Here is a 19,115-nt window from a genome sequence, read left to right as displayed (position 1 = left end):
TTGTTGCCCTCTGCACTTTTTCCAATTCTAATACATTATTTTTGAGATAGGGCAACCTAAACTGCGCACAGGATTCCAGGTGTGGGGATACCATGGATTTATATAGTGGCATTATTATATTTTCTGTTTTATCATCTTTCCTAATGGTTCCTAACATTCTGTTAGTTGTTTTGACTGCCACTGAACACTCAGCAGTTATTTTCAGAGAACTCTCCACAATGACTTGAGTGGTAGCAGCTAATTTAGATCCCACCATTTGGCACTCCTGTTCTTTTTGTCAATACAGACTAACACGGCTGCTACTCTGAAACCTGCCATTTTGTATGTATAGTTGGGATTATATTTTCCATTATCCATTACTTTGCACTTAACAACACTGAATTTCACGTGCCATTTTGTTGCCCAGTCACCCAAGTTTTGTGAGATCCCTTTGTAACTCTTCACAGTCAGCTTTTAACTATCTTGATCAATTTTGTATCATCTGCAAATTTTGACACCTTACCGTTTACCCCTTTTCCAGATCATTTATGAATATATTATACAGCACAGGTCCCAGCACAGATCCTTAGGGATCCTGCTACTTACCACTTTTCACTGTGAAAACTGATGAATTTATCCCTAGCCTTTGTTTCCTATCTTTTAACCAGTTACTGATACATGAAAGGAACTTCCCTCTTATCCCATGACTGCTTACTTTTCTTAGGAGCCTTTGGTAAGGGATCTGTCAAAGGCTTTTGGGAAGAAGTGAGCTGTAGCTCACAAAAGCTTATGCTCAGATAAATTTGTTAGTCTCTAAGATGCCACAAGTACTCCTTTTCTTTTTGCGAATACAGACTAACACGGCTGCTATTCTGAAATATATCCACTGGATCACCCTTGTTCTCATGCTCTCTGACACCCTAAAAAAATTCTAATACATTGGTAAGGCATGATTTCCCTTTACAAAAGTCGTGTTCACTCTTCCTCAACATATTGTGTTCATCTATGTGTCTGGTAATTCTGTTTTTTACTATAGTTTTAATCAATTTGTCTGGTACTGAAGTTAGGCTTAATGGCCTGTAATTGCCTGGGTGACCTACAGAGACTTTTTTAAAAACAGGCATTGCATTAGCTATCCTCTAGTCATCTGGTACAGAGGCTGATTTACACGATAGGTTACGTACCACAGTTAGTAGTTCTGCAATTTCGTATTTGAGTTCCTTCAGAACTCTTGGATAAATACCATCTGATCTGGGTGACTTATTACAGTTAAACTGATCAATTTGTTCCAAAACCGCCTCTACTGACGCCTCAGTCTGATACAGTTCTTCAGATCTTTCAACTAAAAAGAATGGCTCAGGTGTGAGGATTTCCCTCACATCCTCTGCAGTGAAGACCTATGCAAAAGAATTCATATAGCTTCTTCTTTCTTACATGCTCCTTTAGCACCTTGATTGTCTACTGATTGTTTGGCAGGCATCCTGCTTCTGATATACTTAGTTCTGATGTTCTGATATTCTGATATCCTGTTAGTTTTTGTGTCTTTTGCTATTTGCTCTTCCAAGTCTTCTCTGGACTGTCTAATTATACTTTTACATTTGACTTACCAGAGAGTTTATACTCTTTTCTATTTTCCTCAGTAGAATTTGACTTTTAATTTTTAAAGGATGTCTTTTTGCTTCTAACCATCTCTTTTACTCTGTTTGCCATTGTGGCATTTTTTTGGCTCCTGTTACTTTTTTTTATTTGGGGTATAACTTTAGTTTATTTCTCTCCTCAAATAGTTCTCCAGCTTTGTCATTCTGCAAACCACTGTGTAAGAGACAGATGTTCTCACAGACCATTATTTTCTGCTAAACATCTGATCTCTCCTTTGCTTGATTGTCATAATGTTACATATAGTGCTACCAGGAAAGACCCTGTATAGCGCAACTCAAAAGCCACTGCTCTACTCAGAGTCCCTTGGGCCCATGAAGGAAGGGGAATCAAGATGGTCTTCCATTGTCTCAGGGGATGAAGAAGTATATATAGTTGTGCGAAGAAGCCAAGCAATTTTCAGCCCATCCAAGTTAATAGGATTTTGCCTTCTGACAAGGGTCACTTTTCTAACAATTTGTTATGTATTTGAAATTAAAGCATGAACATCGAGATTCATCATTCATCCAGCAAATATGCAATAACAAAGTAATTTAAAAACTGGTATGTTTAAGATACTTCATTCTATCTTCTCCTCTGATGGCTTATAGCACAACAACACCATTTCTGGCTGCGAGGAATCTATCCCCGAGGCCCAAATTCTGTGATCAGATACACACATCCAGCCCCACTGGGTAGCAACCCCGGGTTAACTCCTAGCAAATAGCAAATCTATTCTAAAATCTTATTAACATCCTGGAGTTTGGTTAAGCCACTCAGCCTCATCGGAGACACTACATACCTGGTGATCCTGAGAAGCCAACTGCTCCCCTGGGACCTGGTTCTCCTTTAATGCCAAATGGACCTCCAGGACCAGGAGGTCCTCGTAATCCATCAATACCTGGGAGCCCTGGATTACCCCGTTCGCCTTTAAAACCCGGTGAGCCAGGCCTTCCATCAACACCTGAGAGTGAGAGGTGGGATGTTACTTCACAGGTGAGAATAAAGTTACCTGCTTTTAAAACTTGTATAAATCATTTCAGAATTACACTAGATGCTCAGGGAAACTTAGTAAATATGGAACTACAAACAGCTCAGAGGAACTGATGAACTAGCCTCAAAAAGATACTAGAAAGTAACATTTTTTTTTGAAAGATAAACAGCTCCAGATTCCAAAAAACAGCAGCAAGGATGCTCACCCTTCTGTCCAGGAAATCCAGGTTCTCCAGCAAGCCCTTTATCTCCTGGGAATCCAGGTCTGCCACGCTCACCCAGGGCTCCTCTTTCAGCACCAAACACTTCACCAGGAGCTCCTTTTGCCCCTGACAAGCCAGGAGCTCCCATCTTTCCAGGGAAACCATCTGTTCCATCAAGTCCTGGAAGCCCTTGTGGTCCCTGATCTCCACGAGGCCCAGGAAAGCCTTAAAGAAAAATCCAGCCAATAATACACAGCAGAAAATACACAGCAGGAGGGAAACAATATCCATATGAATTAAAATGTCTAACAAATGCACTTTTTTGTTTCATACAGAAAAAATTAGTTTTGAAAACAGAAATATTTTTTGGTTTTGAATGTTTAATAAAGGGGTGGAAAAGGACAAAAAGAAGGGAAACTAAATGGAAAACCTTTGGTTTTCTAAACAAGTTCTTTTCATCTTAAATTAGATGAAGGTTTTAGAGCATTTTGAAGTTATAAATGCATACACACTAGCGATCTCTACTGCTTTACAAGTACTGGTTTTACCAGATGGATGTATTGCCTACAACTAAGGCATTACTTACAGTCTGACTATAACCATCGGAGTCTATAAATGGTGTCTCACTAGAAAGGGCAAGTCACAAATGTTGCAGCTGCACTTGTTCACCCAATCCATCTCACTCTATCCTACACTGCAGTGCCTCATGTGTGGCTATCACCCAAAAGCCCTAGCATTTCCAAGGAGAGCATTTGGCACGATGGGGTAGATAATTCAGGAGTCCTAGAACACATTGGTACAACAAAGGCTGGAAAGCATGGTGTGCGGAAGTGCTGAAAGGACACCATCAAGAGTGTTGCTAAACTGCTGCAAGGACAAAACAATTGAGCATTTTCATGTCAGCAAAAGTGTTCACTCTAATTTTTCCCACCCATGTACGGAATTAATTTTGTTATGTGCACAAATATGACGGTGATGTGTCACACATCACCATCATATTGGTGCACATACAAAATTCATGCGCTGGGGGTGGGACCAAGGGGTTCAGAATGTGGGAGGGGGACTCAGGGATGCGGCAGAGGATTGGAGTGCAAGGGGGGGGTGCAAGCTCTGGGGTGGGGCCAGGGATGAGTGGTTTGGTGTGCAGGCTGCCCAGGGGCTACAGCAGGGAAAGAGGACTTCCCCCAGATCTCTCTCCCTGCAGCAGCACCTGGGCTGGGGGGAGGAAAGGTGCCTCTTCCCCAGCCGCGGCAGATCTGTGCTGGGGCCGGCGGGGAGAGGCACCTCTCCCTACCACAGCAGGTCCATGCTGAGGCCGGCACGGAAAGGCACCTCTCCCTACCACAGCCGGTCCATGCTGGGGAAGAGGCATTTCTCCCCACTGCAGCCCTGAGCCCCTGCATGGGGTTTAATAAGCAGCGTGCAGCCGCGCAACTTAGAGGGAATTTAGGTCAGCAATGCCTCTGCAATGATTTCCTCATTTAGGCCAGGTCTCCCTAGGGACAAACAGACAGAAGGAAAACACACTTTAAAAATCCTCTCTTGTGATTTTTCTGCTGTTCTGCATGGCGTATTACTCTGTATGTTTGACTACAAACATCACAAAAATCACAGAATTTAAAAAGCGTTTCAAATATTGTATGCTGATTATCACACTCATAGCCACACCGCCAAGTGACTGGGGTAGCCATGCAGATGCCACACCCATTTTACACTAAAAATCAGTGGTTCCCAAACTGTATTCCATAGAACAAAGGTCACATGGTTGCTGGCTCTTCTCCTTAGTCGTAGCTGCTACATCACATTAAGAACATAAGAACAGCCATACTTGGTCAGACCAAAGGTCCATCTAGCCCAGTATCCTGTCTTCTGAGGGATGCTTCAGAGGGAATGAATAGAACAGGTGATCATTAAGTGATCCACCCCGTCACCCATTCCCAGCTTCTGGCAAACAGAGGCTAGGGACACCATCCCTGCCCATCCTGGCTAATAGCCATTGATGGACCTAATCCTCCATGAATTTATCTAGTTCTTTTTGAACCCTGTTATAGTCTTGGCCTTCACAACATCCTCTGGCAAAGAGTTCCACAGGTTGACTATGCATTGTGTGAAGAAACACTTCCGTTTGTTTGTTTTAAACCTGCTGCCTATTAATTTCATTTGGTGACCCCCAGTTCTTGTGTTATGAGAAGGAGTAAAGAACACTTCCTTATTTACTTTCTCCACAACAGTCATGATTTCATAGACCTCCATCATATCCCCACCCCGAAGTCATCTCTTTTCCAAGCTGAAAAGCCCCAGTCTTATTAATCTCTCCTCATAAAATATGAAAGTCAGCTAAAACACATTCAATACTTCCCAATATTATTTCCCATGTAGCAATGGCTTTAAAATAACAACGATCATCACTAGGATGGGGGAGTGGTCTGAGTGCTCATGAATAGAAGAGACGGGTTTGAGAGCCCACTGATAAAATATTGTACATTAAACAGACAATCTAAAGTTCCATAACTTACTCCTTTCTTACCTGGTGCTCCTGGCAATCCCATTGATCCTGGAATACCTGGTTGTCCTTTGGATCCACGTAATCCAGGTTGACCTGGAATGCCTGGAAACGCCGGGCTGCCCTTGGGACCTGAGGATTAAAAAAATCAATTCAGGATGGGAGACACAAGCATATTATTGTGAAGTGGGATTAGATATTTCATGCAAAGCTAACCACAAAACACCCAACTACTGTACTAATTTAAACTAGTCAATGCCGCCCCAAAGTCTGTGATCATCTCATCAACTGAACAAACACAAAGGGAAATAACAGAATGCCACTAGCCATCACTTTCAGCCCCCAACTAAAACCTCCCCAACGCACCATCAAGGATCTACAACCTATCCTGAAGGACGACCCATCACTCTCACAGATCTTGGGAGACAGACCAGTCCTTGCTTACAGACAGCCCCCCAATCTGAAGCAAATACTCACCAGCAACCCATACCACACAACAGAACCACCAACCCAGGAACCTATCCTTGCAACAAAGCCCGTTGCCAACTCTGTCCACATATCTATTCAGGGGACACCATCATAGGGCCTAATCACAGCAGCCACGCTATCAGAGGCTCGTTCACCTGCACATCTACCAATGTGATATATGCCATCATGTGCCAGCAATGCCCCTCTGCCATGTACATTGGTCAAACTGGACAGTCTCTACGTAAAAGAATGAATGGACACAATTCAGACGTCAAGAATTATAACATTTAAAAACCAGTTGGAGAACACTTCCATCTCTCTGGTCACTCGATTACAGACCTAAAATCCTTCAACAAAAAAGCTTCAAAAACAGACTCCAAAGAGAGACTGCTGAATTGGAATTAATTTGCAAACTGGATACAATTAACTTAGGCTTGAATAGAGACTGGGAATGGATGAGTCATTACACAAAGTAAAACTATTTCCCCATGTTATTTCTCCCCCCCACCCCACCCCACCCCCCACTGTTCCTCAGATATTCTTGTTAACTGCTGGAAATAGCCTACCTTGCTTGTCACCATGAAAGGTTTTCCTCCTTTCCCCACCCTGCTGCTGGTGATGGCTTATCTTAAGTGATCACTCTCCTTACAGCGTGTATGATAAACCCATTGTTTCATGTTCTCTGTGTGTGTATATCAATCTCCCCTCTGTTTTTTCCACCAAATGTATCCGATGAAGTGAGCTGTAGCTCACGAAAGCTTATGCTCTAATAAATTTGTTAGTCTCTAAGGTGCCACAAGTACTCCTTTTCTCTTTGCGAATACAGACTAACACGGCTGCTACTCTGAAAAGGGACAAGTGTTTTGTTTGGAGGAGCTGCATGGAAGGGCAAAAGTTCTCTCCCTCATTAACAATGACTTTCACAGTTATGAATAGGGGCTGCACACATATATATAGACAGCACAACTGTCAGTAGGAATCAAACCCAGCACCTCCAGGAAGCAAACACAAACCCCACCCACCTGAGCTACAGGAGTAATTTATTTAACTGTGATTAAGCAGCAGGATATCTCCTCACTGGAGGGAGACTCATCACAGACAATAAGCCAGTGTATTACATAGAGTATTTAAAAGTCAATCTCCATACCTGGACGTCCTGGTATGCCTGGAGGCCCAGGGGCACCAAACCCTCCAGGAACTACACAGGGCAAGGTGATCCCTAGGAAAAGAAATACGTTGAAACTGCATCTGGCTCCCTTGTAGTTAGCTGGTTATGATGAGAACATTGAATGTCCAGACTAAATTATGAGAAATGATGAGTGAACCTATGCCCTGCAAATCACTACATGTAATGCACATTCACATCTGCCATAGGGTAACAAAATCTAATGTTTTGTGGGACGGTCATGGCTAATGTTGTTGATATTCTAAGTTTACTGACGCTAAACTAAGAAAGGAAGTGTGGGCTAGTGGCTAGAGCACAAGACTGTGAGTTCAATTTATTTTCTAATCCCAGCCCTGACTATGACTGACTGTGTGACCGGGTTTGTGTCCCCACCTGTAAAATGGTGATGAGAACTGAACATAAGAACATAAGAACTGCTATTTATTATTTGTATTATGGTAACACTCAAGAGCCCCAGTCAATGATCAGGGCTGCACTGTGCTTAGCACTGTAAAAACAGACTGAAAAGACAGTCCCTGCCCCAAGGAGTGTACAGTCTAGGTACTGAGTCAGCTTACACTGGGGGAGCTAGTGGGTGCCCAGAACTTTTGAAAACTCAAGTAATTTATTCAATGACAAAAATCAATGTAGGAAGCAAAATTTAGGCACTCATTTTAAAAAATCTTGGCCCTTCTTGACTGTCCCTGTGTTTGTGCTTTCTGCTGGGTCCTTCCACAGGTTTACACTAGAGTTTTGTGTGTGCATGAGTGTATTTGTTTTTAATTCTGCTTTTTCTCCAACTGATTCTTCTATAGTCCATCAGTCTGAAAAGTAACCACACGGCTTAGTTGTTAGTGTACGAGTAGCAAATAGGAATCAGTGGTTGTACAGCTCATTGCGTTCCTTCTATGAGAAACGTAAGTATCTAACTTATCAGTGGGATGAGGTCTGAGTGGCGTTATCAGAGCCATCAGACTATCGAATTTATTTGATAAATCTCTTACATCTGCAATGTTCACCATTGTCAGACTCTGGCAATTTGACACGCCATGGATACAGTAGTGCTAACAACACATGAGGGCTGACATTACTAACTAGGGAGTCCAATCCTGCAGTCCCTTTATATTAAGAAAAAGATCCCACTTTCTTCAAAAGGCATTTGGTTAAGTAAAAGGACTGCAGGGTTAGGGCCTACACTATTAGAGCAGGCTTGGCCTAAAAACTCCTAGAATAAACTAACCTTCTAAAAACAAAACCCTAAAGGATTAAAAAATATATTTTATTTGAATTAATGTCACATCAGAACTGATCCACAGAACACATCAGAGTTAGGTTAAGACCATATTTTTGAGGGGGAGGAAGGGGGACTTTTTTCCTGCCCCTCCCCTTTTGGAGTCTTTCTATACAAAAAGTTAAATAGCTAGTTACTCCACTGATTACTAATACTGGGCCATTAAAATCTGGTGCAATTTTTTCTGCAGGTGCAGTGATTAACCAATCAGGATTTGTGGATTAGCTGCTTCTTGTTTTTTACAACTAATTCTGCAAAAGCTTGCCACTCAATTCCTACTCCCAACCTGATATTCCAGCCCAACTCATGGGCTGCATCACCAGCCAAGGCACTCCAATTCTTGGCTGCATTTCTGCTGCCGTCAGATGTAATGAGTGGACCAGGAAAAGTAAGTCTAGACCTTTTACTGACAGTGGGGTAGTGTGAGCCTAAGACTTCATTTTGTAAACGACACTTTCAAATAATGGCAATTCTCAGATGGCTTCTGAGTTTTATCAATAAAAGACACTGAGACAAAATCATTCCTGGTGTCAATCCAATGAAGACAATAGAGTTACACCAGAGATAATCAATATGGCTCACTTCTTCTTATTTTAATCAACAGCAGGAATAGGGAACCCATGGTGATGAGGCAATGGCCAAAAGAAAGATGAAATGACATAAGTTTTTTATTGATGGGCCAAGAAGGTGGTGTATGGATTCCATTTAGTTTTGAGGCTGAATCAGAGCTAGGGTTAGGGTTCAATCAATGGCATCAAAACCTTGTGGGCTGTTCTCAAGAGAGTCCAGTAAAACTGGCAAAGATCTTGTGAGAGCAGCTTATCTCAGGAGAGGTTCCAGACTGGGTGACCCTTTTCCACTCCTCACCTCTAGATTCCACCCCCAACTCCAAATTCTATGATTTTGTGATTCTGATTCATGTGATCACAAGATGGGGCAGCGGGCGAGAGGAGTGAAATGATCCAAATCACAAATTCTAGTTAATCAGGGCTGCTGGCAGCCTTAACCTCAGCTAATGAGATATGAAGCTGAATGTGCAGGAATGGGGGAGGGAAGGAGAGGTAGAGGGGAAGTGGGGTGTGGAGGTGGGGAAGAAAACCTCCTAGGGCTCTAATGTACTTGTGTTTTGACACTCCTGTGCAAGTACTAGAAGAAACAACATGAGATGTTCTGCTTTGATACTGGAAGACCAAAGGTCAGTGCTCAAATTCATTACTTTTACCTTGATGCGGGGCATTAGTTGATAACAGAATGAATTTCTAAGTGACTAACACCCTGAATAACACACATACAAAACTTTGCAACAACACTTGCATACTGATGCTGTCTTAAAACCAACCACTGCTCTTTCTAGATGGTACCACAGCTCACCTGCATTTTAGACTTAAATCAAGGAGCATAAAAATAGATAAATACAATAAAACATTCACTAGTCTAATTTATATTCAGAGGTAGAGAGATGTGAGAAACAAGTTCTTAGGTTTCAGAATGTTAATGTTCAGTTTGCTGCCTACCTATAGGTACATTTATAGGAGATTACTTTAACTGTTCAGAGGGTAGCAACATTTAAAGATGTGATTTCTCTGCTCAGATCCTGGCATTCTGCATTCCTGAGCCTGACACTGAACATTTTAAAATCCATCTCCCACAATCCCTCCACAATCACAGCATTGTGTAGAATGACATTTTTCAAAAAGGGGATGTCCAATCCATCAACCAGCTCAGAAAGGGCAGTTTAATTAACATTTTTATATTCAAACACATTTTTTTAAAGAGCCTGCTTAAGTGAGTGTCCAGAAAATGACACTATGCAATGCTTTATGTAACTAGCCAGCACTGGAGTGGTAGCACAATGGGAATTGTATTTGTGGAGCAACTGAAGGGCAATGGTAATACGCTAAAGAAATGTTTTTCACGTATTCCTGGGGTCTTGTAGCACAATGAAGTAACCAATGCTTAGTGCCAACCAGCTACTTAATATCCTATGTTCTCACAATACAGACAATGGCCTCCGAAGGCCAGGGGAACAAGTCTATTGTGAAAACATAGCGAGAGGCTTCTGGGAATTGCAACAATGGCACAAAATGGGTAATCCAATAGCATTTCTGAGCAATTTTATAATAGTGCTCACTGACTCTGCAGAAGTATTGTTCTAACACTCTATCCCCTGGTCAAAGACATCAGTTAAAGGCACCTCAAGGAAAATCAATGTGACTACTCACTTGAGTAGCAATTCAGAACATGCAAGAAGGTTTGCATGAACAGGTCCTAATACAGCATTTATTATTTAAATGAGAATTTTAATCTGATCTACTGTAACTGCATTTTGTGTGGTCTTAGGCAAAATTCCTTGATGTTGCCTTGGCAAGATAATTTCAGTAGGTCAAAGTCTCTCTTTAAAAATGTTCTCTGGTCTTCATCATAAAACCTTCCAATAAGTGCAGTATAAACAGCAATCATTTCTTCTGACCAAGCAGATTTCTTTAATGTTAGATGAAGCTTAATACCTCAAAAGTGTTTTTTAAGAAATGCAATGATTTCCAAGTATTAGAGAGATGGTTTTCTCACAGTTTTCTCACAAATATCTGTGCAGGTGTAAATTGAGTTGGCTAATGACTTATTCACACTCATCTACATTCTCTAATTATAGATGCTCTTCTACAAAAAAAGCCATTCATTGTTAGCGAGGCTTTGATGTAACACTCACATAATGTGTTGACTTATGATGCATCCTATTTTATACCCAGTATTCATGAGACTATGAATGTCAGTGCATGAAGCATATTCCCTCTAGTTATCTTATGATGCAATCTGGATTTAGCAGCCCTTGTAAGAGATGTTTTAATAAGCAAGCTATATATACATACTATAGGTTAGCAGAGCTTTTAGCACATGACCTGAGTCAGGAAAAGGCATATATAGAAAGTTCCAATGGGATGCCAGTGTTGGCCATTATAAACCAGCCCATTATAACAACCAAATGCAACACTGGTGTTTTGTAACATGCCATTCTGGGGGTCTGTGCAATGATGGGAAGAATGGGGACTCTTCCCATTGCTATTCTTGCAACCACTAAGGCCTAGCTCTCACCTCCCTCTGTGTCTAAGACTCCTTTACCAACCTTCTCACCGCAGCAGCAGTCACCTATACCAGCCAAGCAAAGGAGCACAGGTTAAACCATGTCAGAAAACCCACACGATCGAAAGCATCTTTTTTTAACCAATAGGCCAAACATGCTCACAGACATTTTCCTTTGTGTACATTGTAGACATGTCTGGTTTCATCCTCAGAGTCAGAAGAATAACTGTATTCAGTTCAATGTCATTTGAGCAGTGACTAGGGTTTTGGGGAAAATATTATGTCTGTGAATATATTTAGTTGTATTACTAATAGTGCAAGCATTGCAAATACAGAAGGTTAAATATACACGAACAAGGTAGAAAACATAATAAAAAGCAGCAGTGGAAAAGGAAAGATATTGCTTTTGTTAAAATCCCCTTAATATGCCAGCTTTAAAATCTAAACATAGGGAATATTTATGTGCAATAGTTTGGTGGTGAAACCATTTTCCAGACTCTAGCATATCTGAAATATCACCTATGAAGCCCAGATTTACTGGATTCTTCACTTGTCATTAAGTGTACCTAGCTCTGTATGGTCCTATCAATTCTATCAAACTAATACTACATCTGCCCTACAACCGTTCTCAAGCTGCACATGTCATGTCTGCTATTTTGGCTGACTCAGCAGGGACTGAACTGGGGAACCGGCAGAGCTAAAAGCATCAACTTCTTCAGCTTGAGCTAAAGAGCTCTGTAGCCAGGGTCTATAGCAACTCATATCTTCTGTAAATTGGCACAGAGTGGAACTTGCAACACACTCATTAGTAGCGTACCACCAGCTAAATATAGGCAGGACTTAGTGAAATCAGTCATAACTGATCCTGGTGTTTGGTTACCATGAAAAGTTCCCAGTCACTGAGTCTTGCAAATATTTTATTATATGTAGCTCTAATATTTATGCCTTTCTTTATCTAAAGCTTTTCATCTTAACCACATCCCTAGCAGAAAATCACTATAGCTATAAAATTAGCTATTGTCAGTCGCCCCATCCTGCACCCCTTATTGGCATGAGTAGTCCATATTCTTGTAAGTAATCTCATTAACTTCAGCAGGATTATGTGGGTGAGTGAGGACTGCAGGATCAGGTCTGACCTGCCTATAGCCTATCCACAAATAATTTTAAAATAGACATCTAGTTTACTGCTTTGAAAATACTAGGATCCCATTATGAAGTGGAGTATTTCTTTGGTTGGCTGGTTTTTAGGGGCATTGCAGCTTTTCTAAATAACAGTAGTCCCTAAAAAGCCTACCTGGAGGACCTGGAAGACCTGGTTGTCCTGGAAAACCATCCATTCCTGGGTCACCTGGAGGGCCGCGAACTCCACTAGGACCTGGGAAACCAATGCCAGGAAGACCGCTTTCCCCACGCCGGCCCTTGGAGCCAGGTAATCCTGGCAGGCCTTTTTCGCCTGGAAAACCTAGTCCACCATCACCCTACATATAGCAAAGACAGTTACAGCTGGGAACCAAGAGAACCTGGAACAATTGTACATTGCCATAGTTTTGACAAGTGTATCAAAATGTTGTTGGGTTTTGTGCTGCTCTAAGTGATTCTGTTGGACACTGTGATGCTAGTGGAGAAGGCTCCAGCCTAAATTCTTAGCAGCAAGTTTCAAATGTGTTGGATAAAGTATATGGAAATCTTGTAAATTTAATGCTCACAATCTTTTCAAATGCAGGAAACTCTACTTACCACTTAAACCACTGCATTATAAATTATATTTGCCAAAATATAAATATTACATGTTTGCCTGTATCTTTCTGCTTAAAATGGTCACGGTCAGCTTTTTCTGTTTTAGTATTCGACTCGTAAAATTTGGTAGATAGTATCTTTTGTTTTTAAAAAGAACAAATCTTAAAATGAAAGTAGTGCCTGTCGCTTGAGAATTCTCTCTCTCTATCATACTTTACCTATAGTTTATCTTATGATTGTGTAATCAGAATTGTGTTGAGGGGCTATTATTAATCTTGAAGGAGAGAGAAATTCCTGTTCAGACGGCGAGAGCCTTTGGAATAGATTTTCCTTAACAAAGTGTCCTGCTTAACACTGCTCAGCTGCACATAAGTGTAAATATTACATCCAGCTGGGCACTTCAAATTCCAAACCAAATATGACTCCTGCTTTGCAATCTTTACCCTCTGGCTCCACTCATTGTCCCATGGGAGCAGTGCCTGAAAGATTTTGGAAGACTAAGAAATTGACTTAATAAGTCAACTTAGAGCTCATGTGCCCTAGAGTTTACTGTTGTGTTAGCTGATGTGTGAAAACATTATTGCAGTCTGTAGTATACACAAGCCTTAACTGGCCAATTGAAGAGGACTATTATTAAATGCATTCCTGTTCCTTCTCTCCGCTACAGTTTATGATAGGTCACATTAGTTACCATGTGTTAAAAGAGGATTGCAAACTGTAGCAAAGACAAGTCCTTAGAAGAGAGCACAGAAATCTTTGTCTGTTAACTCGTAAAGGCAACCAAGAGCTGTCAGGAGTTTGGGGCAGTTTACCCAAACCCTGGGCCAGATGAAGCACTGGAATTCTTATAGCACATTAATCTCATTCCAGATTTGTCACCCTCTGAGTAAGAAGTGTGTGAGGCCCTTTATACTAATTGCTTTGACTTGTTCAAAACACCACCAGCTTGATAGAATATCATTAGCCTGTGCGATGCTGATGGTCATAAATGATGCTGTGGCATCATGCCAATGTGGTTGAAGGGTTAGAGAAGATTCTGCTGCTGTGGGAAACCAAGCCCAGGATTTGTGAGTTGCACTTTCCTTTATACATATACAAGCAGTGCTTGCCACCATCATTTATCCGTCTAATTAATTCCCTGCCATTGGAGGGGCCTCGGCACTTGGGTCTCTCTTGTCCTCTGCCTGTGGCACACAACAGTTTAGTTTCCTTAGGACTGAAATATTTTAGTCTAACTAAAATCACGGGGTTCAATATAGGGCTATCCAAGTAAAATTTACACAGGAGATCAGACTAGATGATCTAATGGTCTCTTCTGGCCTTAAACACCATGAAACGATGAAATTTCTGTCTTGTTAGTATGACATGAAATAAGAGTCTATCCACAGAGTGTCAGTTTATGAATACAAGGCACAGCTTTAGATCTCTGGACACTTAAAGCAGGCCTAATCACGACTAACAATTCAGCCATTTTACTATCATTGTTCCTTCTTACAATTACAATTTTGAAGCATTCTTATTTTTGTTGCATAAGTATAAACTCACTCGAGGACCTGGCTGGCCTGGTAAACCCGGGAATCCATCTCTGCCAGGAGTTCCTGGGATGCCAGAAGGCCCTCTGGCTCCTGTTGCACCAGGATCCCCCCGGAGACCTCTGCCTCTTGCAAAAGATGGATCTCCTTTTTCTCCCTTACGGCCTGGAGAACCTGGTTGACCAGGTGAAGCCTGCAGGCAGAAAGAGAAAAAAGAGGTACATGAACATGCATGGAAACACCTTCACTCCACAGAAGTCTTCAGGAGCAGGAAAAAAATTAATGACAGATAAAATATTTACATAATAAATTAACAACAAATGCATAGAGCTCACTGAAGCTGACACGACTATTCTGAAACATTTAGAGGGGAATTTTCAAAAGTCCTCACAGCTGGCCTATGCTCAGCACTTTGAAAATCTCACTCTTCTTTTTTTCAAAATAAAAGTTCAACTTAAAAATGGCATTAAAGCAGCAGCTAGGGAAGAACTGCATCAGAGAGGCCCACTTACTGTTACTGCCACCAACATGCAAAGAGATCACCATTTTACTGTCTATCTTTTCTTCATCCAAATGCATTTCTCATTTCCAGACCAACCTCTGGTCCAGAGAGAGCTCATAACCCAATACTTATTACTTCCCACTTGACTAGAGTTGTTTAGCCCTATGGTGACTAAAGGTCTCTGCTCTGACAAATGAGTTCTCAGAATCACTACCTTGCATTGGTGCATGTGGTGGTGTTGTAGGCATGCTGGTCTCAGGACAAAAGAGAGACACAGTGGGGGAGGTAATCTCTTTTACTGGCCCACCCTCAGGTGGGCAGAGAGACCAGCTTTTGAGCTTACATAGAGAGCTCTGACCAACAGGAGGTGGTTCATAAAAGAGATTACCTCACCCACCTTCTCCCTCAAACATCTTGCACATTGATGACATTTCTGGGCTTTTACCTTATTCCTACAAATTGTTTTTTGCCTTTTTACCCAACCAAGCAGAAAAAATCATTTAAAAAAAAATCCTTCAGGTTTCAATTTAGACAATTTTGGCCAATGGCTCGAGAACAACGCTTTTTCCTTTAACCAGCGGAGACTGAAGAAATCCTATCCTGACTTACCGGAGGCCCTCGCGGCCCTTGTGCACCCACACTGCCAGGATATCCACTAGAACCCTTAAACCCAGGTTCACCAGGACTTCCTGGTGGACCCAGAGGGCCTGGTGCACCTTTTGGTCCAGCTCCTGTGACTCCTCCATCACAAGCACAATCACCTGGATCCCCTGGAAAATAGAATGAAAGAGAGTCTTTGTCAGCACTGTGGAAACAGATAATTGGATCTCCATTGCCTGAACCTCCGCACACTGCTTTGCACTTGGTGTGGTCAGTTAGTACAAAATGAGCAAAGTGAGCGTAAAGCCACATGACTTTGCACAGGTTTCAATGATGATGCAAGCGGCAAGGTAGGAAAGTTAAGGTAAATTTCACCTTTGGTCCCTTTTAGTCCCAAAACTCCTGGTGGCCCCCGTTGTCCAGGTCTTCCTGGTTCCCCAGGTTCTCCATTGAGGATTTCTTCAGATAGAAACACAGGGAGGAAAGGATATCAGCAAAGACACGGGAAGTCTAAATTTCATTCAGCTCCATTAACCAGCCACAACAACAGCTACTTTGGGCAGACGGCCTGGAGCCATACTGAGTCCTGGTATAAGTGGATGCGACTGCACTGATTTCAGTTCCGTGAAGAACAGAATGTGGCCCAGTACCGTAATGTTGTCCATGTTAAGTTTGCTTTGGCTTGGTAGGGTACCACAGAGACCAGTAGAAGAAGCCCAGAGTATTAATACTCTGGGGTTTTCCTTTTCTCTTGGTCTGCTAGGTACGCTTCTTATTTCAAAAACTAAACAACCGGCACAAGACCAAACCAAGGTGAAACTGAGAGGTTCTGGAGAAGAGTGAAAATTATTCAGGTCAAACCTTGCCTCCCCAAGCCTCCATTTCCACATTGGGACCTGATGTTGAAGAACTCCTGAGGTTTCACTGTACCGAGGAGGCAGGATGCTGGGACCCTACAGAGAGGGTATTCTACGTGCCCTGGGCAGCCATACTTTGCGGGGACTCCCTGCACCCCAATGCACAGGGTTTTTAAGGAGGAGGGGAGAGCGGTAGAAAGGGGGGCAAATCAAGGATCTGTGACTATGCAGTTCCACTGCCATTGCGCTCTTGAGGCCTATGGGAACAGGAACTATCAGGGTTACCTAGTGTTTGTACAGTGGTCTGCTGCTGGTGTGAAGGACTGCATCCCTCACTCCATCCCAGCTGCCTGTCCCCTGCAGAGCTCCCCAGCCTCTCTCCCAGTTACTTTGCCAGTGTGCTGGGACCAGGAATTTATTTTAAAATAACTAAGAGACTGGAAGGCAAATTGGCTATCTGAAGTTAGAGATGAAAAAAATCTGCTCCCTCCCCCCCTACTTCCTCTTCATCACGGCAGGATTATTCCCTACATTGATCTGCATGTAGGAGAAGAGAGTGGAACTTGGGTTAAAGTGAAAACAGAGGGGAAAATTGATTTGAAAATACTACGGTTAAAATCCTTTCCACACAAACTTGGTTTTAGAACAGGGGTGGGCAAACTTTTTGGCCTGAGGGCCACGTCTGGGTATGGAAACTGTATGGCGGGCCATGAATGCTCACAAAACTGGGGGTTGGGGTGCAGGAGGGGGTGCAGGCTCTGGGGTGAGACTGGGAATGAAGGGGTTGGGGTGCAGGAGAGTGCTCTGGACTGGGAACGAGGGGTTTGGAGGGTGGGAGGGGGATCAGGGCTGGGGCATGGGATTGGGGCAGGGGAGAGGGTAAGGAGACAGACTCTAGGCGGTGCTTACCTCAAGCAGCTCCCAGAAACAGCGGCATGTTCTCCCTCCAGTTCCTGCGCAGAGGTGCGGTGAGACGACTCTGCATGCTGCCCTGTCTGCAGGCGTCACCCCTGCAACTCCCACTGGCTGTGGTTCCTGGCCAATGGGAGCTGCGAGGGCAGCACTTGGGGTGGGGGCAGTGTGCAGAGCCCCCTGGCTGCCCCTACGCGTAGGAACTGGAGAAGGGACGTGCCACTGCTTCTGGGAGCTATGCGGAGTGGGTAAGACCCCGACCCCGCTCCCCAGCTGGAGTGCCAGAGCAGGGGAAGTCCCAGTCCCCACTTCCCAGCGGGAGCTCGAGGCCCAGATTAAAACATTTGGAGAACCGGATGTGGCCCCGGGCTGTAGTTTGCCCGCCTCTGTTTTAGAACAAAATTCACCCTCGTCTGACATTTAGTGATTGGCAGGCTTGGCTTTAAGTAGATCCAGTAAAGCCATTTTAAAAGAGCCTATTAGGTCTGAGGTACTGCCTATACTGAACAGCACACACCATCCTAATCGTCCATTCAAACAAATAAAACAAAACTGCTGCAAAAATGTATGAACTTTTTAGCAGCAGTAAAAGGGTCTAATTCTACATATTTGACGGAGTCAATTATTGATAAAGGAGTGGTTGTGCTTTCCCCATTGACTTAATACTGTCAGACAATACCATGTCAACAGACTGAGGGACACCATAATATCCATCACATTTTCATTGGCTGGATTATTCAAGTCAGCCCCATAAAGATCATGAAAGATCAACTTTATCAAGAGGAAGGCAGGTCATCATCACAAAATACCAAATTCCTTACCCAGCATACAAGGCAGTGCTCTAGAATGCAAGATCACTACATAAAAACATAAGAATATAAGAATGGCCTTAGTGGATCAGACCAATGGTCCATCTAGCTCAGTGTCCTGTCTTCCGACAGTGGCCAATGCCAGGTACCCCATAGGGAATGAACAGAATAGGTAATCATCAAGTGATCCATCCCCTGTTGTCCATTCCCAGCTTCTGGCAAACAAAAGCTAGGGACACCATCCCTGCCCATCCTGGTTAGTCTGATGATTGCTCATTAGTCAATGAAATAATCCAAAATGAGTAGACAGAGCTGGTGTTTTACTGTACATGGGGAATGTAGATCAATGCTAGAGTATGTGCTCTTCATGTAACTGAGGCATGTAGCTTAGTGCTAGAGCACATGCCTTGCATGTATGAGGCCCCAGGTTTGATACCCCACTCCTTCTGTTTCTTGGGCCAGTGATTAGAGCGCTAGCCTAGGATTTGGGAATCCCAGATTCAATTCCTCGCTCTGGCACAGATTTCCAGCATGACCATGGGCAAGTTACTTAGTCTCTCTCTGTCTCAGTTCCTCACCTGTAAAATGGGCATAATAGCACTTCCCTACCTCCCAGGGTGTTATGAGGATAAATACATTACAGATTGTGAGCACTCACATATAGTGCTCATGAGGGGCCATATATAAGTACTTAATATAGACAGATGCATATTTTTCAATGGTAAAAAATATACATTTTATATATATATATATATACACATACATACATAGAGAGAGAGAGAGAGAGAAAGCACCCCAGAATATTATTCTGTCTGTTTATATTTCAATCCTGTACAAAAGCAGGTCTAAGA

The 19,115-nt window shown here is 42.7% G+C and overlaps 1 protein-coding gene across 3 annotated transcripts in view; it reads right to left on the bottom strand.

Annotated features, from left to right (window-relative positions):
• COL4A6 (collagen type IV alpha 6 chain) overlaps positions 1–19,115 on the bottom strand; it is a 195,168-nt gene that overhangs the window by 24,495 nt on the left and 151,558 nt on the right. For 2 of the 3 annotated variants that reach the window (XM_043492142.1, XM_043492141.1), the window contains exons 21-29: positions 16,062–16,145; positions 15,696–15,856; positions 14,598–14,777; positions 12,610–12,793; positions 11,328–11,381; positions 6,929–7,000; positions 5,338–5,445; positions 2,814–3,035; positions 2,417–2,578 (exon numbers count right to left, since the gene is read on the bottom strand). In XM_043492142.1, coding sequence (XP_043348077.1) covers positions 2,417–2,578; positions 2,814–3,035; positions 5,338–5,445; positions 6,929–7,000; positions 11,328–11,381; positions 12,610–12,793; positions 14,598–14,777; positions 15,696–15,856; positions 16,062–16,145 — 1,227 coding nt within the window. The remainder of the gene's footprint in view (positions 1–2,416; positions 2,579–2,813; positions 3,036–5,337; positions 5,446–6,928; positions 7,001–11,327; positions 11,382–12,609; positions 12,794–14,597; positions 14,778–15,695; positions 15,857–16,061; positions 16,146–19,115) is intronic. The other variant, XM_038417032.2, reaches the window with a different exon arrangement.

This window comes from Dermochelys coriacea, chromosome 9 (genome assembly GCF_009764565.3).
Source record: "Dermochelys coriacea isolate rDerCor1 chromosome 9, rDerCor1.pri.v4, whole genome shotgun sequence".
In the NCBI taxonomy this organism is placed as follows: Eukaryota; Metazoa; Chordata; order Testudines; family Dermochelyidae; genus Dermochelys; species Dermochelys coriacea.
This window is presented reverse-complemented; position numbering and strand designations above follow the sequence as displayed.